Here is a 20927-nt window from a genome sequence, read left to right as displayed (position 1 = left end):
TGAGCTCTCGCCAGATCGCCTTTCAAACCTCACCCCTCAGACAGATCGAGTGCTTTCCTGTCATCCCAGCTTTGTGCTTCTTAGGTGATCAGAGTGAAAGACGATGCACCCAGCCCAGTGTTCTCCGCGTTTCCTTGAATTTGAGCTGATCTGTAGCCTATGGAGCTCTCTGGGGTGTGCGGCTGCGATAGGACCCAGGCCAGGGTCGGGACGGGTGCGCTGGCATCTTTCTGATGCATTTCCTGTTGGAAATCAGCACAATGTGTCCACTGGAGGAGAGTCTGTCACCAGAGGGACACGGCGTCCAGAGGTCCAGCCCGAGGCACGTCCATCAGCAAAAGCCCCCCAGGCAGGTCCCTTCCTCCCTCTGTGCAGCCTCTTCCTAACCTGTAGGGGTGGGGCGTGCACCACAGACACGCGTGCTCTTGAAAATTTCTAACTCTGGGAATTTACTTTGACGTTTTCCTCCATTGAGAACATGCCAGGCTTACGGAACCCTCAGGGCAGCTCCGCCAGCTTTGGGGCTGGACACTCGGTACGGCTCGTGGGGGCAGGGCCCTGGTGTCTGTTGTGCGTCTTGGCCTCCAGGCCTGGGAGGTCTCTCGGTCCAGAACTGGGTCCCCGGTGTGTGCACCCGCAGTGGTGACAGAGCTGTGGGGCCGTTATCGCCGATGCACCAGGGACCTCGCTCGGGCAGTGGGTGCTGGGGTCGGCGCTGGATTTCCATGTGACTTTTTCCTTCCCACAGCCTTGGCACCTCCGAACATGACCGTGGGCCTGGGTCCTCAGGCTAATTTTGCCATTGCTTCAGTGCCTCCCATGAGGTCTCACCCCTTACCGAGAGCTCTAAAGGGACGAGCGAATCTTTGATTCTACTGGAATTTTTGCTAGATAAGGTCTTGCTTGAAAAAGTTAGGTCTGAGCTTGCAAATGCTCTTATTGAATGAAGTGTTTATCATCATATACGTATGTATGTGTGTATGTATGTGTGTGTGTGTGTATGTATGTATGTATGGCATAATATGCCAGAATGAATGTTTGCCATCCGTCCACAAGGATTCAAACTGAATCCTTGAAACCAAACATGCACTTGAATCCTTGAAACCAAACATGCACTTGAGCTGCATCCTCAGAGGTCCTGGGCCTGCCTCACTCCTGGAAGGAAAGGAGTGAGCTGAGACATGCAGGCAGAAAAATCCCCGAAATAGGCCAGCCAGCTGAAAGGGCTGGTCCCGTAAGAGGTGCCAAGTAAGTCGAGTTGAAGTGAAAGGGTGGTCCACGCCCCTTGCTGGCCCCCTGGACCCCCTGGATCCACCCTGTGGTCTACCCTCTGCGACCCCTCTGGCTGAGCGTCCGGTCCCCATGAGGTCTTCTTGCCCCGTGGACATGCTCTGCTGGAGAACTGAATCTCCAGATCTGAAGACCACCCACCCCCAGCCTCTCAGCTCCACGTTCAATGGCACAGGCTCTGGCTGTCCTGCCCTTTGGGTCTCCAGCGTGGTTACTTCCCACAGACACTCGGCATCTTTTTTGGGGCCTCTGGTGATGACCTCTAAGGGGGTGGGGTCTGTGTTCAGCAAACTGGGTGCCACTCCCAGTGGGGGGTCCTCGTCACCCAGGCACTGACACGGCTGTTGGATGGTTATTTAAGTCAGCCAGCAACAGGGCAAAGGTGTCCAGGACCCTGCCCTCGAGCAGCTCACAGACGGGTAAGGGAGGGAAGACCCTGTACCTGTCAGCTTTTACACAGGAGGCCGCATAACAAACTACCCCAAGTCGCAGGGGCAGCAACAATAACCATTGATTCCTTGCTCATATGTCTGTGGGTTGACTGGAGTCAGTTCGTCTAGGCTGGGCTTAGCTGGGTTGGTCTCTGAGCTGCAGGCTGGACGCTGGTGTTCACCATCTCTCCGTCCTTCCTAACCAGGGACCATCCCAGGCCTCTTCTCATGGCAGCAGTGCCAGAGAAAACAGCAGAAACACAACTGTCTCTGAAGGCCGACGGTTAGAATTGGTACAGTCACTTCTGCTCATTCTTTTGGCCAAAGCATGCTCATGACCAAGCCCAATGCCAAGGGGAAAATATACTCCCACCCCCCCGACCCATGGGAGGAATCATGGTCACATGACGCAGAGAGGTGGAAAGGATCGGCCACGGTAGTGCAATCTACTCTGAACCCAAATCATTCTAACAGTATCTAGGAGGCAAAGTGGGTCATGGGGGGCTTCCCTGGTGGCGCAGTGGTTAAGAATCCGCCTGCCAATGCAGGGGACATGGGTTCGAGCCCTGGTACAGGAAGATCCCACATGCCGCAGAGCAACTAAGCCCGTGCACCACAACTACTGAGCCTGTGCTCTAGAGCCCACGAGCCACAACTACTGAGCCCACGTGCCACAACTACTGAAGCCCGCACGCCTAGAGCCTGTGTTCTGCAACAAGAGAAGCCACGACAATGAGAAGCCCACACACAACAACGAAGAGTAGCCCCCGCTCTCCAAAACTAGAGAAAGCCCACGCACAGCAACGGAGACCCAATGCAGCCAAAAATAAAATAAATTAAAAAAAAAAAATAGTGGGTCATGGGAGAGTCCAGAGAGTTGGTGGCGTTCCGAGGAGGGAGGGGTCACAGCCAGCTGAGAGTCAGGGAAGGCTGCATAGAACCTTTGGGCTGGACCTTGAAGACTGGACAGAATTCAACAGACACCAGGAAGAACATTCCAGTAGATGCGACAGCCTGAGCACAGCTTGGAGAGGCTTCCTGAGAACAGGAAGTAGCGGTCACACCATCTGGGCCATCAGGGACAGGACAGGATGGAGAGTAAACAGAGGCCAGACTGTAGAGGCAGCTGGGGGTCTGAGGAGGGAGGGCCAGGAATGCCAAGCAGAGGAGCCTGTGCCCACGGCATTCAGTGGGCACTGGGGAGCCATCGATGGTGTTAGAGCAGGGCAGGGGGCAGGGCTCTGCTGCAGGAAGGAAGCCTGGTAGCAGGAAGTGAGACAGGGGATGGAGATGCTGGATGAGGAGCCAGGAGAGATGGAGAAGGGCTGAACCACAGGAGCCACAGGAAGAGAGAGTGAAGGGTACCAGGAGCCACGTCCATGGGGCTTGGTGTCTGAGGTGCAGGCGCTGAGAGGGACAACGTGATGAGAGGGAAACGGTGCCACAGGGGAAGGAGATGAGCCTCATTCCAGGCATGTCAGGCTGATGACCACCACCCAGCAATGAGGCCCACTACGGCCACTTCCAGCCAGGGGGTGACACGTGACATGGAACCTGACAGTGGGCTTCAGCCTTTAAGAAAAACCATCCCAGGGAATTCCCTGGTGGTCCAGTGGTTAGGACTCTGTGCTTCCACTTCAGAAGGCGTAGGTTCGATCCCTGGTCAGGGGACTAAGACCCCGCAAGGTGAGTGGTGCAGCCAAAATAAATAAATTTTTTTAAAAGGAAAAGAAAAACGATCCCAAGTCCATCACGAAGGCCTTTCCAGATCATCACCCACTACCAGTTACCTCCGGTTCCATGTCCTCCCCCGGCCTCTCATTTCTTTCTACTCCAGATCTGGCGAAGTGATCCCCCCCACCCCTTGTAGCCACCCCGTTAGCAGGTTTGTCATGGGGTAATCAGCTCAGCCTCCATTCAGAATCCCACAGGCACCGGCACAATTTCTCAGCTAGAGGATAGTGTCATGCTGAGACTTTGGGGCGATCCTAGTATGACACGAAGGGCCCCTGCGGTCATGAACCCGGAACGGGGGCTCAGCATAACATCACCCCAGGGCTCAGCCTCAAAACGTTTTCCAAACCTCAGGTCAGGACTGTGAGGAAGGGTCTCCATGCCCCCACCTGGAGAGAGAAGCAGTGTGGTGTCCAAATAGCAAACTGCAGGAACCTTCCAGCCATTTATAGGTCCTGGCAGTATAGGACGTACAATCTGGGGCACGTCCCGGTGGAAGGGAGGTGGGGCATCCGTCTGCGTGTGCTGAGGGTGCGTCTTGCCAGACCTCAACCCCTTCACTGTGGGTGGTGGTCACGTGCCGTGGGGCCTCGGGGCTCCCCTGCTTGCAGACAGTTAAGAACAAGGTGGGACGGCAGCCGCAAGCCTGGGTCCCGTCCTCAAATACCAGAAAGCACAGCCTGCGCCTCTCCACCTGCGGTTCCCAGGGTCAGGTCTCGAGGCAGAGGGTGTGCACCCGAGGGGATGGCAGGACCCCAGCCGGTGCCCCCTCCCAGCCAGCACGCAGGAGGCTGCCTTGCCAGGCTGCACCGCGGAACCACACTCCCCAGGCTTTTAGGGGAAGAGGCACGCTCGTGAATAATTCAGCCTCTTTCACTGAGATGCAGATGCCCTAATAGGACTAATGGACTCGCTGCCTCCAAACCCGACCCTTGTGGGACTTATTCACCAATTGCTTCTGACGTTCTGCAGTGACACTCCCTAATGAGAGAGCTGCTGCACCAGCTCCTTAAACGCCTTGTGAACCCTAATAAACTAGACTGTGTCCCTTTTAACCAGCAGACGCCAGCAAGGCAGGTGAGTGGTCCCTTCATCCCTTCAGCTCCAGGAGACAAGTGGCAGCTGCCTTCTTGGTGGGGGGAATGCTGCTGGGGAACAAGCATCCCGGGAACAGAAATGACAGGGACAGCTTTTGGGGATGCGTTTGGCTGATCAGAAATTAGACCCTCTGTGTTTTCAAAGCGGAAAACCTCAAAAAAAAAAAAAAAAAAAAAAGCCAGCCCTAGGTAACCACGGGAGGAAGGAGGGTGGGCGTTCTGCCGCTTGAGCCTGCTTGCCTCCCAACCCTGCTGCTCTCCCATCCGGGGAGACCTGGGCTGCAGCTGGTACCCTGTCGGGTTCCCCACTAAGATCCAGCATTTTCAAGTTTCCCCCCTGAGAATGGCAGCAGGAGGCTGGGTGCTGTCTGAAAGGTCTGTTTCGAAACACAGGCCTGAGAGGGCCGGGGGCTGCTTCTTTGGGCCTTGGTTTGCTGATGGTTCTCGAGCAAAAATAATTTTGTTTTTGCCCTGACGCGATGCTGTGCATTTTCGAGCCGCGCTCCGGAATGATTTCGAGCCGCTGCCCTCCGCGCTCCCGCTTTAGGAACTTAGGCCGGTTTCTCCGGTGTCGAGACACATGTCGCCGTTTCAAAGAGACTTTCCGGATTCCTTCCGGATCCCATGTCTCGTGTTTTGGTGGCTTTCAGTAAACAGACCTCAGTTCAGGAATTCCAGGTGGAAGGCTCTTCAGCAAGGTCGCGATTCCCACGGACTTAACGAGGTTAATGTCTCTTTCCATTTTTCCATGTCACGCGGCTCATTCGCGTGAATTCCCCAGACCCCCGTCCACAGGAATAGATTTGCAAAAGGCAGGCCCCAGCACGGGGAGGGCCCTGTAGGCTCTGTAATTAGTGATGGCTATTAAAGACGGCTGATTTTTCCTGAGATGGGGGGGCAGTATGGCAAAGAGGAGGAGCGAGAGGTCGGGGTCCCTGAGAAGCCAGGTGGCCAAGGCAGGAGCCCCAACAAGGGGAGTCTTCGAGGGGCCCCTCATCCAGGGACCCAGCCCTGCTCACCTGCGGAGGAAGCCGGCTTACTACGCCGTCCTCTCCCGCTGGACAGCATTGGTGACCGTCCGAGTCCCTCTGTGTCCTTCCTCCCCCGCCCTCGAGGACTTTAGGAGGATGAACGCTTCCCAGTCCCTTCCTAGCTGTGCTCGGCCCTCCGGTCACAGACCCCCTTGTGGACACCAGGTCCTCACCCTCCACCCCAGGTCAGGGGCCACCGTGCTTGCCCACGGCCCACCCCTCCTCCCACGGGTCCCCTGGCCCAAGCCTGCCCTGCGCCACCAGGACCCTCACATCCAGCAGGAGGCTCTGGGCTCCCTCCATGTGGCTGCTGGCCCTGCCCCACCCAGGGGCCCCTCCCAAGGCCGCTATAACTCGAGACGAGGAGAGATCCCAGGCAGGAGGGACCCCAGCCCCACAGAGAGGCGCCCTCCAAGTCCTGGACGCACCCACTGCACCCATCTCATTAGGGATGTGTGTCTCCGCCAGAGCAGGGGCGATGGATAACGTCCACATTTCATCCTACACGGCTCCCTCGAATCACTCAGGCCCATGTTCACGTGCAGCCTCTAGAGAGGCCCCCGCTGGCCCACCCACCTCCCCTCCACCCCCTTTTGTGTATTTTGTCCTCACGCCACTTATCATAACTGGTGCCGCGGTCCACACCTCGTGGTTGGTGGCCACGTCCCACACGTGGCATGCTCCCACGGCGAGGCCAGCCCCTGTCCAGTTTTCCAGGCCGGTCCCGTGCAGCCCAAGGCAGCCTGCACAATAGGCCTCTGCTCATCCCACTTCACAGACGTGGAGACTGAGGCTCGGAGCGGTGCAGGTGCCTGCCTGGGTCTCACCACGTGGGTGACACACCCACTGGACAGGGCTGCCCCTGTCCAGAAGCAGGGCACTCAGCCGCACTGGCATGGCAGCTCTGGGGCCAGGGCTAGATTTCCAGAGCCAGGTCAGACCAGGATTGCTTTTTGCGGGTCATGTCTTGAAAGCTCTAATGGCTATTGATCTCAGCCTGGCTGGGCCTGGCTGGGAACGGTCGCGTCTGAGGTGGGTCCTGCTCTTCGGGAAGCACCCCGTAACTGCTGCTTGCCCGGCTGTTCTCTCTGAACACGGACCCCCAGGGAAGCCAGGACTGGCCTGCTTTTGCCCCACGCAGGCCACACAGACACCTTTGAAGCAGCTGCCTGATGGGTAGTGGGCAGCGTGCACTTGGAGGGGAGGAGGGAGGGAGGGAGCTAGCGTTGCTACCTGTGGGCGTCCATGGTGCCACGTCCAAGGTCAAACCCACCCACCCCCACCGAGCCTGGGCCCCCTCTGCTGCCCCAGAATGATTCTCCTGGAAGGTGGGTATTTTCGTGTCCTGCAAAAGCATCCCTCAGAGACCTTAGTCCAAATCCTTGGGGGATGCTAGAGGTTCTGGGCCCCCCTGTGGGTCTGAGCTGTGGTGATGCAAGTCCTGGTCCAGGAGAAGGCAGCCTGCAGAGAACCTTGGCCTGAGTCAGGGGGCCAGCCCAGCCCCTCCAGGTGCTGCCGGCACGGCCAGGGAAATACCCAGTTACTACTTCGGGAGCTGAGGGTGCAGCAGTGAAAGTAGATGGAAAAGTCCCTGCCCTCCTGGACCTGACCTTCAGGGGGTCAGATGCAACAAACAAGATGACTAGAGAGGACAGAAGCACGTCGTCAGGTGATGATACCTGCCATGGAGAAAGGGGGATACGAACTGGGGATGGAGAGCTCACCTGAGGAAGGACCAGCCCAGGCGACCCCAACGCCCTCTCCGCCCTAGGGACTCTGCAGCTGCCTCAGCCCCCAGGGCAGCCTGCCCAGCCCTTCGCAGGGATAATGGAACTTGTTTTCCCTTAGGGCAGAGGTGGGGACAGTGCTGGTTCCTCCAGTTCGAGGGCTGGGCTCCAGGGTCCAGCTGACCCAGCTGAAAAGACGCATCTCACCTCGGTGACGGTGACGATGACGATTCTGAGGCCACGGTGCAGGCATCTGGGCCGGGGCAGAGGCCCGTGGTCAGATGCGGGGGGGAGCGGGGGAGAGTCCCTGGATTGTAGAACAGCCCTGCCCCCTGCGGCCGTGTCCGTGTTGCCCAGTCAAAGCCACTGCAGGATGTGGACGCACAGCTGTGACGCCGGCCCTTCACTGAGCTACTCACGTGTGCGCGTGAATTGACACAAGGGCAGCATTCTGTGCACACACGTGTTCCCCTCTCCTTTCCTTTCTTGACGCTGTCTCCTGGGACTCATTGCCTATCAGTCCACGTGGAGACACCCCACGTGGCTGCACAGATTTCCATTCTATGGATGAGCCATCATTTACATACCCGATTTCCTACTGATGGACATTTATGTTTTTAGTTTCCAAGTGTAATCATCCTTTCAGACGACGATTTAGCAATGGTTCTTAACATTTAAGCTTTGCAGTTTCCAAACCTGTTCCCTCCCCCGCTTCACTCCCTCCTTAAATGCATCCGCTCAGTGTTTCTATTGCAAAAACTCGTCGATTGTGACATAATTAATTTGAGCATGGAGCCCAAAGAACTGTGCTGGTGCAATGGCGCTTCGTACAAGCAGAGAATGCACATGTGGATAACATGTCCCTTTACCAGGCTGTGAACCAACAAATAGGGCCTTCCTGGGGACGCGATGCCCCTTGGCAAAATCACACTGGAGTTTGCTTCAGCGACAGGTGTGCTTATGCTGCTTCCCGGGACGGCCCTGTACCTGGTTTTACCCTGGGAACACCTCCAGGGGGTGCCGTGAAGTCTTCCACTCTGGGGGCCAGGCTCTCTGCATGCTCCTGCCCCCTTCGCATTTGGAGCATTTTTTTGAGATCTCCCACCTGGAATGCAGCTTCGCCTGTGCTTGTCTCATGGTTGCAGGGGCAGAGGGGGTGACTCAGCCAGAGTTCCCGACCAGTGCAGCTTTGAGGACCGAGAATCTCAAGCCAAGAGGTGTTTACATTCCGGGGCCGGGCCCTGTCCCCAGGCGCCAAGACCCCTTGGTGGCCGCTCTATCTTGGTGGCAGGATGTGTCCCTGCCGCAGCCCCTGCCCCAGCCCCAGGGCCGGCGTCCAGCCTGGGCACCGGGGACAGCGGGATGCTCTCTAACCCATCACCACTCGGCGTTTCCCGTCCGGACAGTGGCAGCTCCTGGGCCGGGTGGGACCATGTTGTCCATGACGTACAGCGAGAGCCTGAGAAGCGTGATGAGCAGGTGTCACTCAGACTGGGCCCTGCAGCCCGTCCGCCAGGCCAGCACGCTGGAGCTGCAGCAGCTGCGGGAGGTGCGGGCAGCCGCCCAGGCCAGGAACATGGAGAGCTTCCTGCGCATGCACGGCCTCTCCCTGGACAGCTGCACCGCCCGGTGCACCGGCATGAAGTACCGGTAAGGGCTGGGCTGGGCGGGGGCAGGAGGAGGTCCCCTGGCCGAGGCAGGGGCTGCGAGAGGGATGCAGCCCAGGAAACGGGGTAACGGCGTCACTGTCAACTGGGGCAGACTCCTTGGGGTTTAAGAATGCTGACCGTGGGACTTCCCTGGCGGTCCAGTGGTTAAGACTCCACGCTTCCACTGCAGGGGGCACGGGTTCGATCCCAGTTCGGGGAACTAAGATCCCACATGCTGTGTGGCGCAGCCAAAAAAAAAGAATGCCGACCGCGTAGGAATGTATAAAAGAGGAAAATGAGAGTCTGCAGAGTCCTCGCCCCCAGAGATGAGCACTGCTGCGTTTGGTGTATCCTCCATGGGAAAAGAGTATGGTTTCTTGAAAAAACTTTGCAGCGGGGGTAAACATACTATGTCATTTGTCTTCTTGCCGTGTCATTGGGACACATTAATTATTAGGGGTTGACTAAACACAAATTAGGGGAAATCCCTCAATTCATCGTCTCTACCAACAAATCCATCCCAGCACCAGAAACCCGTGCGAGGTCCTGGGGACCAAGATGTGCTTAAATTGGGCTGTCCTCATGGGAAGTGGCCTCTGAATTGGTTGCTGCAACTACGCTTGTAACTGTGATTAGCAAAGGCTGTGGATTAGGTGTCCCTGTGTTCTCGGATGCTGGGCTTGGCGGGTTCCTTCTGAACCTCAGAAAGACATTCTGTTTAGCTCGCTTGTCCTTGAAATCAGCATCTGGGACAGTGCTCTGACCTGCCCACTTTCTCCTCTGAAAGCCTCAGAAAGTGGCCAGAGAGCCCCAGAGCTGGCATTTGAGTTGATAAGTTACATACATGAGGCTTTATTCCTGTGCCTTCCAGGGACAAGTCCTGGCCAGAGCCAGTTGGCCAGAAGGGACCCCCCCACCCACTTAGTCTATGTACAGTTGCCAGATTTAGCAAATAAAAATATAGAACAGGACTTCCCTGGTGGCGCAGTGGTTGAGAATCCACCTGCCAATGCAGGGGACACAGGTTCGAGCCCTGGTCCGGGAAGATCCCACATGCCACGGAGCAACTAAGCCCGTGTGCCACAACTACTGAACCTGCGCTCTAGAGCCCGCAAGCCACAACTGCTGAGCCCACGTGCTGCAACTACTGAAGCCCACACGCCTAGAGCCCATGCTCCACAGCAAGAGAAGCCACCGCAATGAGAAGGCCACGCACCGCAACGAAGAGTAGCCCCCGCTCGCCGCAACTAGAGAAAGCTCACGCACAGCAACAAAGACCCAATGCAGCCAAAAATAAATAAATTTATTTTTAAAAAAATATATATATAGAACACCCAGTTAAATTTGAATTTCAAATGAACAACCAGTTTATGCCATCATCGGGACATGATAGCAGAAGTTATTCGTTGTTTATCTCAAGTCCAGATTTAAGTGAGTGTTCTATATTTGACTTGGTTGCCATCTAGCGCAGGCCCCGGGGTGATCTGGCTGTTGTCTGGAGAGAAGAACAGAGGCCAGCCCTGTGGCTGTAACAATTTCTCCTGCGGACAAGTGTTTGGATCTTCAGCATGAGGTTGTCATTTAAAGATATAAAGCACTTCTGCCCTGAGTCCATTAGATGGCAGAATTCTTAAGGCTTTGCATTATAAATCCAGATGTAAAGGAAGGACAAAGGGTCAGCTAGTTTGGCCTCGAGGACCTCCTGATTCTGATGGAAATTTCTCAAGAAGGAGATGAGGGTCTGCATTTTTTCTTTTCCTTTCTAGATTTTTTTGATGTGGACCATTTTTTAAAGTCTTTATTGAATTTGTTACAATATTGCTTCTGATTTATGTTTTGGTTTTTTTGGCCTTGAGGCGTGTGGGATCTGAGCTCCCCGACCAGGGATCAAACCTGCACCCCCTGAAGTGGAAGGTGGATTCTTAACCACTGGACCACCAGGGACGTCCCTGCATTTTTTCTTTTTTTGGCAAGTCATTGATACTTTTCATTAATTCAGCAAATGTTTACTGAAGATCTACTTGGCTCCAGGCTTGCCAGATGCTGCGTGAACAGGACAGACAAGGTCCCTCCCCACCCTGTTGGACGTTACATCCTGCTGGGGGATGGCAGAGAAAAAGCAAGTAAATGCATAAGAGAGTCAGGGAGACCAGGGGCAGCTGAGACCCCAGCCATCTGAAAGGAGGACCACTTGAAGACGTGGAGAAGAACTTTCCAGTCCAAGGGGACAGGGGCACATGTGAGGAGAGAAGGCCCAGGGCTAGAGCGAGGAAGGCGAGAGCAGTAGAGGTGAGGCGGGGTGGGCAGGGGGGCCAGAGCCTGTCCCCCGCCCCAGGGAGACCCCAACTCCCTCAGGTGTGGATACCGTTTGTAATGGAGGGGGCACTGGGGTGAATTTTGTCCCCCAAAATTTCATCTACCCAGAACCGTAGAATGTGAGGCTATTTGGAAATAGGCTCTGTGCAGATGTAATTAGTTAAGGTGAGCTCACACCGGAATAGGGTGGGCCCTAAATCCAGCGCCTGGTGTCCTAATAAGAAGGCCCAATGAAGACGCACAGGGAAGAGGCCCTTTGGTGGTGGAGGCAGCAGTGGGAGGGACGCGGCCACAAGCCAAGGAACCACGGCCACCAGAAGCTGGCGGAGGCCAGGGTGGATCCTCCCCTGGAGGCTTCAGAGAGAGCGCAGGCCTGCCCACACCCAGATTTCAGCCTTCTGGCCCCCGGAGCTGTGAGAGAACCAGGTTCTGCTGCTTGAAGCCCCCCCAGTTCGTGGAACTTTGTCATGGCCCAGGACCCGAACACAGCCGGGAGGTGTGAGTACTGGAACAAATCTCTTATTTGCCTGACACCCCAAGGAAAAGGGCTGTGTCCCATCTGAAACATGCGGGACTAACTGTGGGGCTGAAACACCCTGGGGAAACTTGCTTCCCAAAGACCTGAGTTGACAAGAAAACCACTTGAGCCTTTAGCGTCTGATGGGCCAGATGTCGCCCCCGTAGGGCCCGCCCTTTATCTGGTGGATTTCATCTTGCTGCATCCAGGGGTTTCGGTTAACTGGGAAGAGGGCCTCGGAAACCACGACCAAGAGTTATTAAAGATCCCAGATAGATGCCGTTCCGCGGTTAATGTTCGCGGCAGCAGCTAGGCTGGGAGTCAGCTAAACCTGGTCTTAAATATTAATATAAAAAAGATAAAGCCTCCAGATAAGTGCTCCTCCGTGGAGCAAGGCGACCACCGTACCATGGGCCCAGACACCACATCAGCCGACCTGAGCCTGCAGCTGGGGGAAAAGGCTTTCTTGTTAACTTTTCCCATTTTTTTTTTAACTGTCCTCAACTCTTGCTGTTTAAAAAAAAAAAAATGCACTGAATTTTTAAATCTACACAGTCCCTGTGTAAGCTCCCCTTCCCCATGTCCACCTGACTGTAGTGATGGAGGGCCTGGAGATGTGGCCTGAGACAGGACAGCAGCTGTGGCCACAGGCCGGCCAGAGGCTGTGACCTGGGCCCAGGCAGTGCCAGTTGGACACCGGGCCTGGTTCAGGTGTGTTCCTTGTCTGCTACCCACGGCATCGGGAATGAACCCAAAGTCCCCACCATGCCCTGCGCGGCCCGTGCTGTCTCTGATTTCGGCTTGTACACCCTCCCTCCCGCTCAGGATGCTCCTTCCTTCCGTCCGTCCGTCCTTCCTTATCTCAAACATGCAAGCTCATTGCATCCTCAGGGTCCTTGCACATTCTATTCCCTCCCCTGGAAGGTGTGTCCTCCAGATTTTCACAGGGCTGGTTTCCTCCCATCATCACATCTTTGGCCTCAAAGAGACTTTCCGCACCACCCAGTCTAAATAAATGCCCAGTGAGTCATCCTCAAGCCCACTGTCCTGTCTCCCTTACCTTGTTTTTGCCCATCTGCACCCCACCGGGAGCACAGCCTCTGTCTGTTCCCAGCACCTAGGACATTTCGAGCCTCTGTAAGTATTGCCTGGGTGGCGTTATGTGGTCTCGGTCTTAACCCACTTTTCAGAATATTCCCCTGTAAAACGTGTCTCCTTCCTGCTGCTTCCTTGGCAGCAGAACTGGAAGCTGCGTCTGAGACTCTCTGTTGCAGCCCGGAGGGCGGGGAGCCCCGGGCAATGAGCCTTGGTCGTGAGCTTCTGGCAGGGCGGGGCGTCCTGCGTGCCTGTGGCTTCTGCCTCTAGATCGTAGCCTCTTACCACGAGCCTCTTACAGGAATCACAGGTAGTATTTGATTTGTGGTCAGGTTCATCGAACAGACTCTCCAGTTGCTCATTTATTCACAGGAGGTCAGTCAGGGAAGACTTCCTGGAAGAGCTGGGAACCCAGGTGTGTCTTAAAGGATGGGTGGGAAAAGGAGGAGGGGCAAGAGCAGAGTCCAGAGAGGGACGGTGGGTGGAGCAGTCCAGGCGGCCAAGCGGGGGCCGGTCCACCTTGAGACAGTCGTATGTCAGTGTCCTGGGGCTGCCATAACACAGCGCACAGCACAGTGTTCAGAACAGCAGCTGTCTATTCTCTCATGGTCCAGAACCCAGAAGTCTGGACCTGGGGTCAGCAGGGTCACACTCTCTCTGAAGGCTCTAGGGAAACATCCTTCCTTGGCTTTCTTCTCTTTTTTATTTTTCACTGGAGTATAGTTGATTCACCATGTTGTGTTAGTTTCAGGTGTACAGCAAAGTGACTCAGTTATACATCTATATATATCCACTCTTTTTTAGATTCTTTCCCCATATAGGTCATTAGAGTATTGAGTAGAGTTCCCTGTGCTATACAGTAGGTCTTTATTAATTATCTATTTTATATATAGTAGTGTGCATATGTCAATCCCAATCTCCCAATTTATCCCTCCCCCGCCATCCCCCGGCAACCATAAGTTTGCTTTCTACATCCGTGCTTCCTTGGCTTTCTTTGCCTGTAGACACATCACTCCAATCTCTGCGTCCATCTTCACATGACTGTTTTCCCTCTGTGTATCTCTGTCTGTCTCCAAATCTCCATCTCCTTATAAATACAGCAGTCATTGAATTCAGGGCTCACCCCCAGTCCAACAGGACCTCAATCTTTACGTAATAATATCTACAAAGATCCTATTTCCAAATAAGGTCACATTCACAGGTGCCGGGAGTTAGGACTTGAACATGTCTCTTTGGAGTCACATTTCAACCCACAGCGGGTCCCAAGGGCTGACTCAACTCCTGAGCCTGCAGGGACATCACTGAGTATCCTGAGGGGAATCCTGGCTCCCCCGCCGGTACCTGTATGAATGTGGACGAGTCACCTGGCCTCTCCGTGTCTCAGTGTCCCCATCTGGAAAGCAGAGACTATAGTTACTTCCTCACAGAAGTGTCCTGAGGACTAAATGAGATAGTGACAGCAGGAACCAGCTGCTTTGTTTTAACAATAGCAGGTACTGGAGAGGCAGAAAAAGAACCCAGAGTCTGCTGTGGATCAAAATCAACCATCCACACTCGATGTTTCTGCCCAAAGCCCATTTCAAGTCGACCAGCCCGTGTCTGGGACTCACTTCTCCACCCAAACGTGTTTGAAAGGAGAGACCCTTTGGGGGTGACATTTAATTGTGGCAAGTTCGGGTCAAGGTCTTAAGCTTTCAGCTTTCCATTCTTGTCTAATTCTTGTGATTTTCTAAGAATATTATGAGTTGTGACCCCTGTCTGGGGCACATGAAAAATTACAGACTCTGGCCAGCTGTGAAAACCCACCTACCCGACTTCCCCGCTTGGCAGTTCTCTGCTGGACCCAGAGACACCTTTGTCCTGGATTCCCTGGGTGGGTTCTGAGGTCAAATGTCCATTCCCATCATCCCCACAACACGTTATAGTGGGATGGAGTCGGGGCTGGGGACTCTACCACCAGGCCAGGCCCAGGAGGTCCTGCAAGAGTGAAGGCTTGACTGCTGCCAAAGTCTGGGAGGGCTGCTTCCTGCTGTGGCTCCCGGGCCCCTGGTATCACTGGGGAGGCTGAGGTCGGCGACACTGGGAGGAAGGAAAGGTTACTGCTGCTTGCGGGGGGCGGGGGACTGCTTCACACTGCATGTACTATCTCAGCTGATGCCAGAGGTCGACAAGGATTTCAAAAGCAGAGAAACGGGAAGGGCACTCCCACAGGGAACAGCAAGAGTGAAGGCCCAGAGACTTTTGAGGTCATTGACATTTTTTTTTTTTTGGTAAGTTTTATTGAGATATAATTCACATGCCATACACCCATTTAAAGCATGCAATTTAATGGTTTTAGTACAAACAGTTGTCCAAAAGTCACCCATTTTAGAACATTTTCATCACCCCAAAAAGAAATCCTGCACCCACATTAGCTATCGTTCCCTGATTCCCCACTCCCCCCAGCCCCCAGAAACCACTAATCTACTTTCTGTCTCTATGGATTTGCCTGTTCTGAACATTTCATATGCATGGAATCATACAATATGTGACCTTTTGTGACTGGTTTCTTTCTCTCAGCATGACGTTTGCAAGGATCATCTGTGTCGTAGAATGTATCAGTACTTCAGTCCTTGGTATGGCTGAATAACATTCTACTATGCAGCTGTAGACCACATTTTTTTATCCAGTCGTCAGTTGATGGACATTTGGATTGCTTCCACTTTGGGGCTGTGATGAGTAATGCTGCTGTGGACATTTGTGTTCAAGTTTTTGTGTGGGCGTATGTTTTTAGTTCTCTGGGTACATACCTAGGAGTGGAATTGCTGGATTGGGGGGTGAGGCAGGTGACCTTTTACACACTGTGGTGACTAAGTCTTTGTGGATCTCTCTTAAAGCTTAAAGCACACCATCTGGTTAAGAGCAACCCCGGAGGAACAGTAAGATGCCAGCCCTTGTAGGATCTGACAGTTTGCCAGAGCACAGAGAACAGGAGAAGGTGGAATGAAGTAGGGGATTTCCACATCCTCTCATCCAGTGCATAGCACCACTCAAAGCTCTTGATAAAAACACAGCTTCCCAGGCCCAGCCCCGGAGCTACCGATTCAGTAGTTGTGGTTGCGGCCCAGGAATCTGCATTTGCAACAAGCTCCTCTAGCATCCTGGTCAGGGGTTGAGCATCCCTGCCGTGGACATGAGCTCCACGAGCCTGGGGAGGAGCCAAAGGCAGAGTCTTTGCCACCTGCAGCCTCTTTGGCAGGCCTGTGGGCTTCCAGAGGGCCAGGACCTGTTGTCTTCAAGTGCAAGTTTCAGCAGGTGGAAGGGCCAGCACTGCAGGCTGTCCTTCCTCCTTCCCATCTCCCCACCCACCCAAGGGGCTCAGGGAGGGCCCCACCCTACCCTGAGCTCAGGGACCCAGGCCAACCAGGCCCCGAGGTTTTTACGGGCAGGTGGAAGAGGAAGGCAGAGCCGGCCTGTGGGTCCTGAGGGGCCCCACTGGCCTCCACAGGTAGCGTCTGTGACCTGCCAGGGTCCCCTGGGCAAAGGCACCAGCTCTGCCCTCCCCAGGCCTCTATCCCCAGGTCCAGGTCCCCACCTCAGGGGTGGTTCCTGCTGCCGAGTCAGGCCACGGGGAGGACAGAAGGGGTATTCTTACTGGTGGGGATGGGGGAGGGTCTCACACAGGGGTCTATCCTGACTCCATGGCCAGAAAGCCACTCCTTTCTGCCGAGGGACCATGGGAGTGCTTCCCAAGGACCAGGCCCCTGTGTGAGTGCTTTGCAGGCGTGATCGGGCCATGCCTTTGTGACCTGCATTAGACACAAGAGCACTGAGGCTCGGAGAGGGGGTCACTTGCCCGAGGCTGCCCAGCTCAGGAGCGGGGAGGCTGGGACTGGAACAAGGTTTGATTCTTAACTTCTGTGTCAGAAAGGCGGGGCCAGAGCTGAGAGCCAGTCCAGCCACCATCTACCGTGAACATCTCTGGGTGGAATCTTCTCTGGGTCCCGTCAGAGCATAAGGTGGGCAGCCAGCAGGCGTGGAAGGTTCCTGCAGAGCCAAGCTGAGAGGGGCAGCGTGGTCCTCAGGCCAACCACCTTATTCTGTCAGTGGATACCCAGGAACCCAGAGAAAGCAGGACACCCTCCTGGGATCACACAGCGAATTAGCAGCAGAGCCTGAGCTAGACCCCTGACCACCTGCCTCCCATCCACCACGCTTTCTCAGCCCTTCCCGCAGGGCAAGATGAGATCCAAAAGGCAGCTTTGGCCAGGGCCACCCTGCAGAGTGAGAGTGGCCTGCTCGGGGTCAGAGGGCAAAGCCAGCCCTTCCTGCCAACGGGGGCATCTCTCTGGGTTTCAGGAAACCCGTGGGCTTTGTTCTGTCTTCATCCTGATCCCATGAGTGTGGGAAAGGAGGATGGGGTAAAGCAGGGGGATCGTCATTCATCAATTCATTCACCCATTCATCCATCCATTCATTCACTCATTCACGCCAGAAGCATTTATTGAGCATGTGCCAAGAGCTAAGTATTGTGCGGAGTGCTGGAGCTTCTGAGGTCTCTGGTCCCTGGACCCCGGGCTTCCTTCCTAACGTCACCTGCGTCATTACCATCTAGACAGAATGGTCCTCTCTCCTCCAGATTTCTGGTGATCTGACTTCTTGTGCTGAACCCTGGTGGCAGCCCCACCTTCCTGGGTGAGAACCACCAGGGGACAGAGCTGGCCAGGCCAGCTGGCTGCACCCTCAGCTGTCCACCTGGCTGCAGTGCCTGCCTTGTCCGGTCCTGGCTGAGCAGCTGTTAGCCTGGAGCACCAGCGCCGACCTCCCGGGGATCGGCCAGGGCGATCTGGGCGGCTTGTGCATCCGCTTCATTAATAATGAATCACCTCCTGCACCTCCCATGCCTCTCGCCGGTCACCTCGTTAACTTGGTGGGAGTCCCAAGAGCCACAGTGCGCAGAGCCGGGGGTGGACGCCAGGCTCCCTCCAGGAGACTCGGGGAAGCCTGGAGAAGCAGCTGCTCCCCGAACCCCTGGGCTGCCACCCTGATGGGAGGCGCCCTCCCTCCTCCTCCTGCTGTCAGGGGACAGCGGTGTCGCTCATTGGTCGTGAGTTGCTGGCAGCCCAGCCCTGCCGAACACAGCTGGGCTGGGGGCTCGGGCGGACAGAGCCGGACCAGGGTGGGGCAGAGGAAGGACCCGCCGAGAAGGGAGAGGGAATGGCCGCCTCCCCACCCCTCGATTCCTGAGCTCTATCTGATCAGGTCTTTTCTAGCACATTTCTGGACATTTCACCCCCTTCCCCCGGAGAGCGCACAGGCTTTTTCTACGTCAGAAAACTGCACTCCTGAAGCAACGCCTGGTGGCTTCTTCACCTTCTGGGATAAAGTCCCAGGCGGAGCAGGGCTTCCAGGGGCAGGTGACCTCGGAGCCCGGAAGGAGGGGGGACGTGGCCAGGAGCTGAGCACCGGAAACATGCAGGTGTCCTTCGTGTGCTCGGAGCACGGCCTCAAGGGCCGGGGCCCCGAGGAGCGGCTGGGCCGGCCGGCAGCCAGCAGCCCCAGCCTGGGCACCCGCGGCCACTTCCGCGCGGTGGCCATGGTGGCCCGGAGGCTGGGACAGCTGTCGGTGCAGAGCCTCCTGAGCACAGACGAGGCCAGCGTGACGCAGCCCGGGATGAAGTATAGGTACGCGGCGCAGGGCGGCTGTGCGGGGCGGGGGCTGCCCTCCCACCCCCGTCGGGGGGAGCTTTGCAGATGGGGGGAGAAATAAAATCGAGGCTCGGGGTCAGGCGCCCGTTTCTTCCCGACTGCAGGGGATGATGGTGCCTTTCTTTCCTTCTGCCCGTTTGTTTCCTTTCTTGGGAGGGGTCACTATAGCTGAGCCCCCCCCATTATTGGACTCCAGGTAAAGCTTCCTCTTTCTGGGAACCCCGGGGCACCGGCCACAGACCCCTGCCCTCCCCCTGGGTACACAGGCCCCAAAGATGCCCCATGGGTGGTCTGATGCCTTTGCAGCTAAGCCGCCTTGACAAACCTCAGTTTAATAGTCAGGGATACTGGGTGAACCATGTGATGGAGTTAAATCTTCCCCCCGCAACTGAGCCCGACCCCAGGCCTGGGCTCCTCTACAGGCAGGGCTCCACAGGGCACAGAGCAGCAGCTGGAGTTCCCTGCTAAGGGCTCAATCCAGGCTGCTGTGTGTCCCTCTGCTTCAGCCCAGTCCCCACCTACTCTGGGTGCGCTCGCCGTGACTAGTACGTGGAGAGCGTGCAAAGCACCAGTGTCAGGGGGCAGGGGCCTTCCTGCTGTTCCTTGCATGCCCCCCTTGCTCCATCCAGGGCCTTGCTCAGGTGGCCGGTGGATGTACCCGCGTGGAAAAGGAGGGCTGGCTTCGTACCAAAGGTCCGCGAGGGCAGGGTTGTGAGTCACCAGGCTGGAGGTCTAGCTTTTCTCATTCATGAGTTTCTCTTCACTTAGAGCCTTTAGCGCTTCCAGAATGGTATTACTGGGGAAAGGGGGGTTCTTACAACAAACCGTCTGCATGAGCTGGAAAAGCTAAGTTAGGTCCCTGGTTCCCAACCCTGCTCTCAGTGACTCAAATCTCACAGGCCACCAGCCTCAGAAAAAGCCACAGAAGGGTCTGGTTGTGTTTGAGGAGAATGCCTGGGTTTCTAGCTGGTGTTGGTGCCGACTTGAAAAGCATTGAGAGAATGGATCTTTAACAACTGAGCAGTGTGGCTTAAAACAAAACCAGTGCCCGGAAGTTGGACCTCATGTGAAGGAGCCGTGTCCTAAGTCCCAGGCGTCCTTGAGACGAATTCTGGAATAACTGGGTCCTTCTGCGTCTCCACCCGTATCCTTTCCTTCCCTGGTCCTTGGGGGACATTTGACGTTCTTTTATGGGCGTCTGGGGTACAAGGCTTTTGTTCCCATTCCCTAAATTCAGTGAGGACAGTCCAGAGCAGAACTCTCTCTTCTAGAAGCTCTGGTGGTTTATATCTTTTGTTCAGTGGGAATCAAAGGCTAGGAGTAAACAGAATCTATTTTTTAGTTTAGATTCGTGTTATCCGCTGGGACTTTTAAGTCAGTCCTAGGATATCAAAAGAGTTAGTACAAGTGAGACCATTTCCAAAAATACGAAGCACTCTGTAAATGGAAAATGTGCCTATTGACATGATTTCCCTCCCAAACTCCTAAGATCCACTGAGGATTAGATATGTCAAAGAGCCTGAGGGCTTAGGATTACTGTATGCGTCTGTGTGTGTGCACCAGTGTGTGTGCACCTGTGAGTGTGCATCTCTGTGTGCATGTGTGTGTGCATCTGTGTGTGTGCATCTGTGAGTGTGCATCTCTGTGTGTGTGCACCTGTGTGTGAGTGCGCTTCTCCGTGTGTGTGTCTCCATGTGTGCGTCTCCATGTGTGCACCTGTGAGTGTGCATCTGTGTGTGCATCTGTGTGTGTGCACCTGTGTGTGAGTGCACATCTCCATGTGTGCACCTGTGAGTGTGCATCTCTGTGTGCATCTGTGTGTGCACCAGTGTGTGTGCATCTCTCCGTGTGTACATCTGTGTGTGCGCATCTCTCTCTGGGTGCATCTGTGTGTACACCAGTGTGTGTGCACCAGTGTGTGTGCATCTGTGTGTGTGCACCTGTGTGTGAGTGCGCATCTCTCCATGTGTATGTCTCCATGTGTGCACTTGTGGGTGTGCATCTCTCCGTGTGTGCACCTGTGTGTGTGTGCATCTCTCCGTGCGTGTGTCTCCGTGTGTGCACCTGTGAGTGCGCATCTCTCTGTGTGTGCGTCTCCGTGTGTGCATCTGTGTGTGCGCATCTCTCTGTGTGTGCGTCTCCGTGTGTGCACCTGTGAGTGCGCATCTCTCTGTGTGTGCGTCTGTGTGTGCACCTGTGAGTGTGCATCTCTCTGTGTGTGCGTCTCCGTGTGTGCACCTGTGTGTGCGCATCTCTGTGTGTGCATCTGTGTGTGTGCATCTGTGTGTGCGCATCTCTCTGTGTGTGCATCTGTGTGTGCGCATCTCTCCGTGTGTGCGTCTCTGTGTGTGC

The 20927-nt window shown here is 55.4% G+C and overlaps 1 protein-coding gene across 3 annotated transcripts in view; it reads left to right on the top strand.

Moving 5' to 3' along the window:
- KCNAB2 (potassium voltage-gated channel subfamily A regulatory beta subunit 2) overlaps positions 1 to 20927 on the top strand; it is a 95099-nt gene that overhangs the window by 43345 nt on the left and 30827 nt on the right. Inside the window, exon 1 of one of the 3 annotated variants that reach the window (XM_082469543.1) lies at positions 8717 to 8960. The exons of the other annotated variants lie outside the window; for them this stretch is intronic. Coding sequence (XP_082325669.1) covers positions 8743 to 8960 — 218 coding nt within the window. The 5' untranslated portion in view covers positions 8717 to 8742. Of the gene's footprint in view, positions 1 to 8716; positions 8961 to 20927 lie in introns of those variants that run through there. 3 annotated transcript variants of the gene reach the window in all.

The sequence above is a fragment of the Balaenoptera physalus genome, assembly GCF_965194825.1.
Source record: "Balaenoptera physalus genome assembly, chromosome: 1".
Classification (NCBI taxonomy): Eukaryota; Metazoa; Chordata; class Mammalia; order Artiodactyla; family Balaenopteridae; genus Balaenoptera; species Balaenoptera physalus.
The sequence above is the reverse complement of the archived record's forward strand: the minus strand, read 5'-3'. Positions and strand labels throughout refer to the sequence as shown.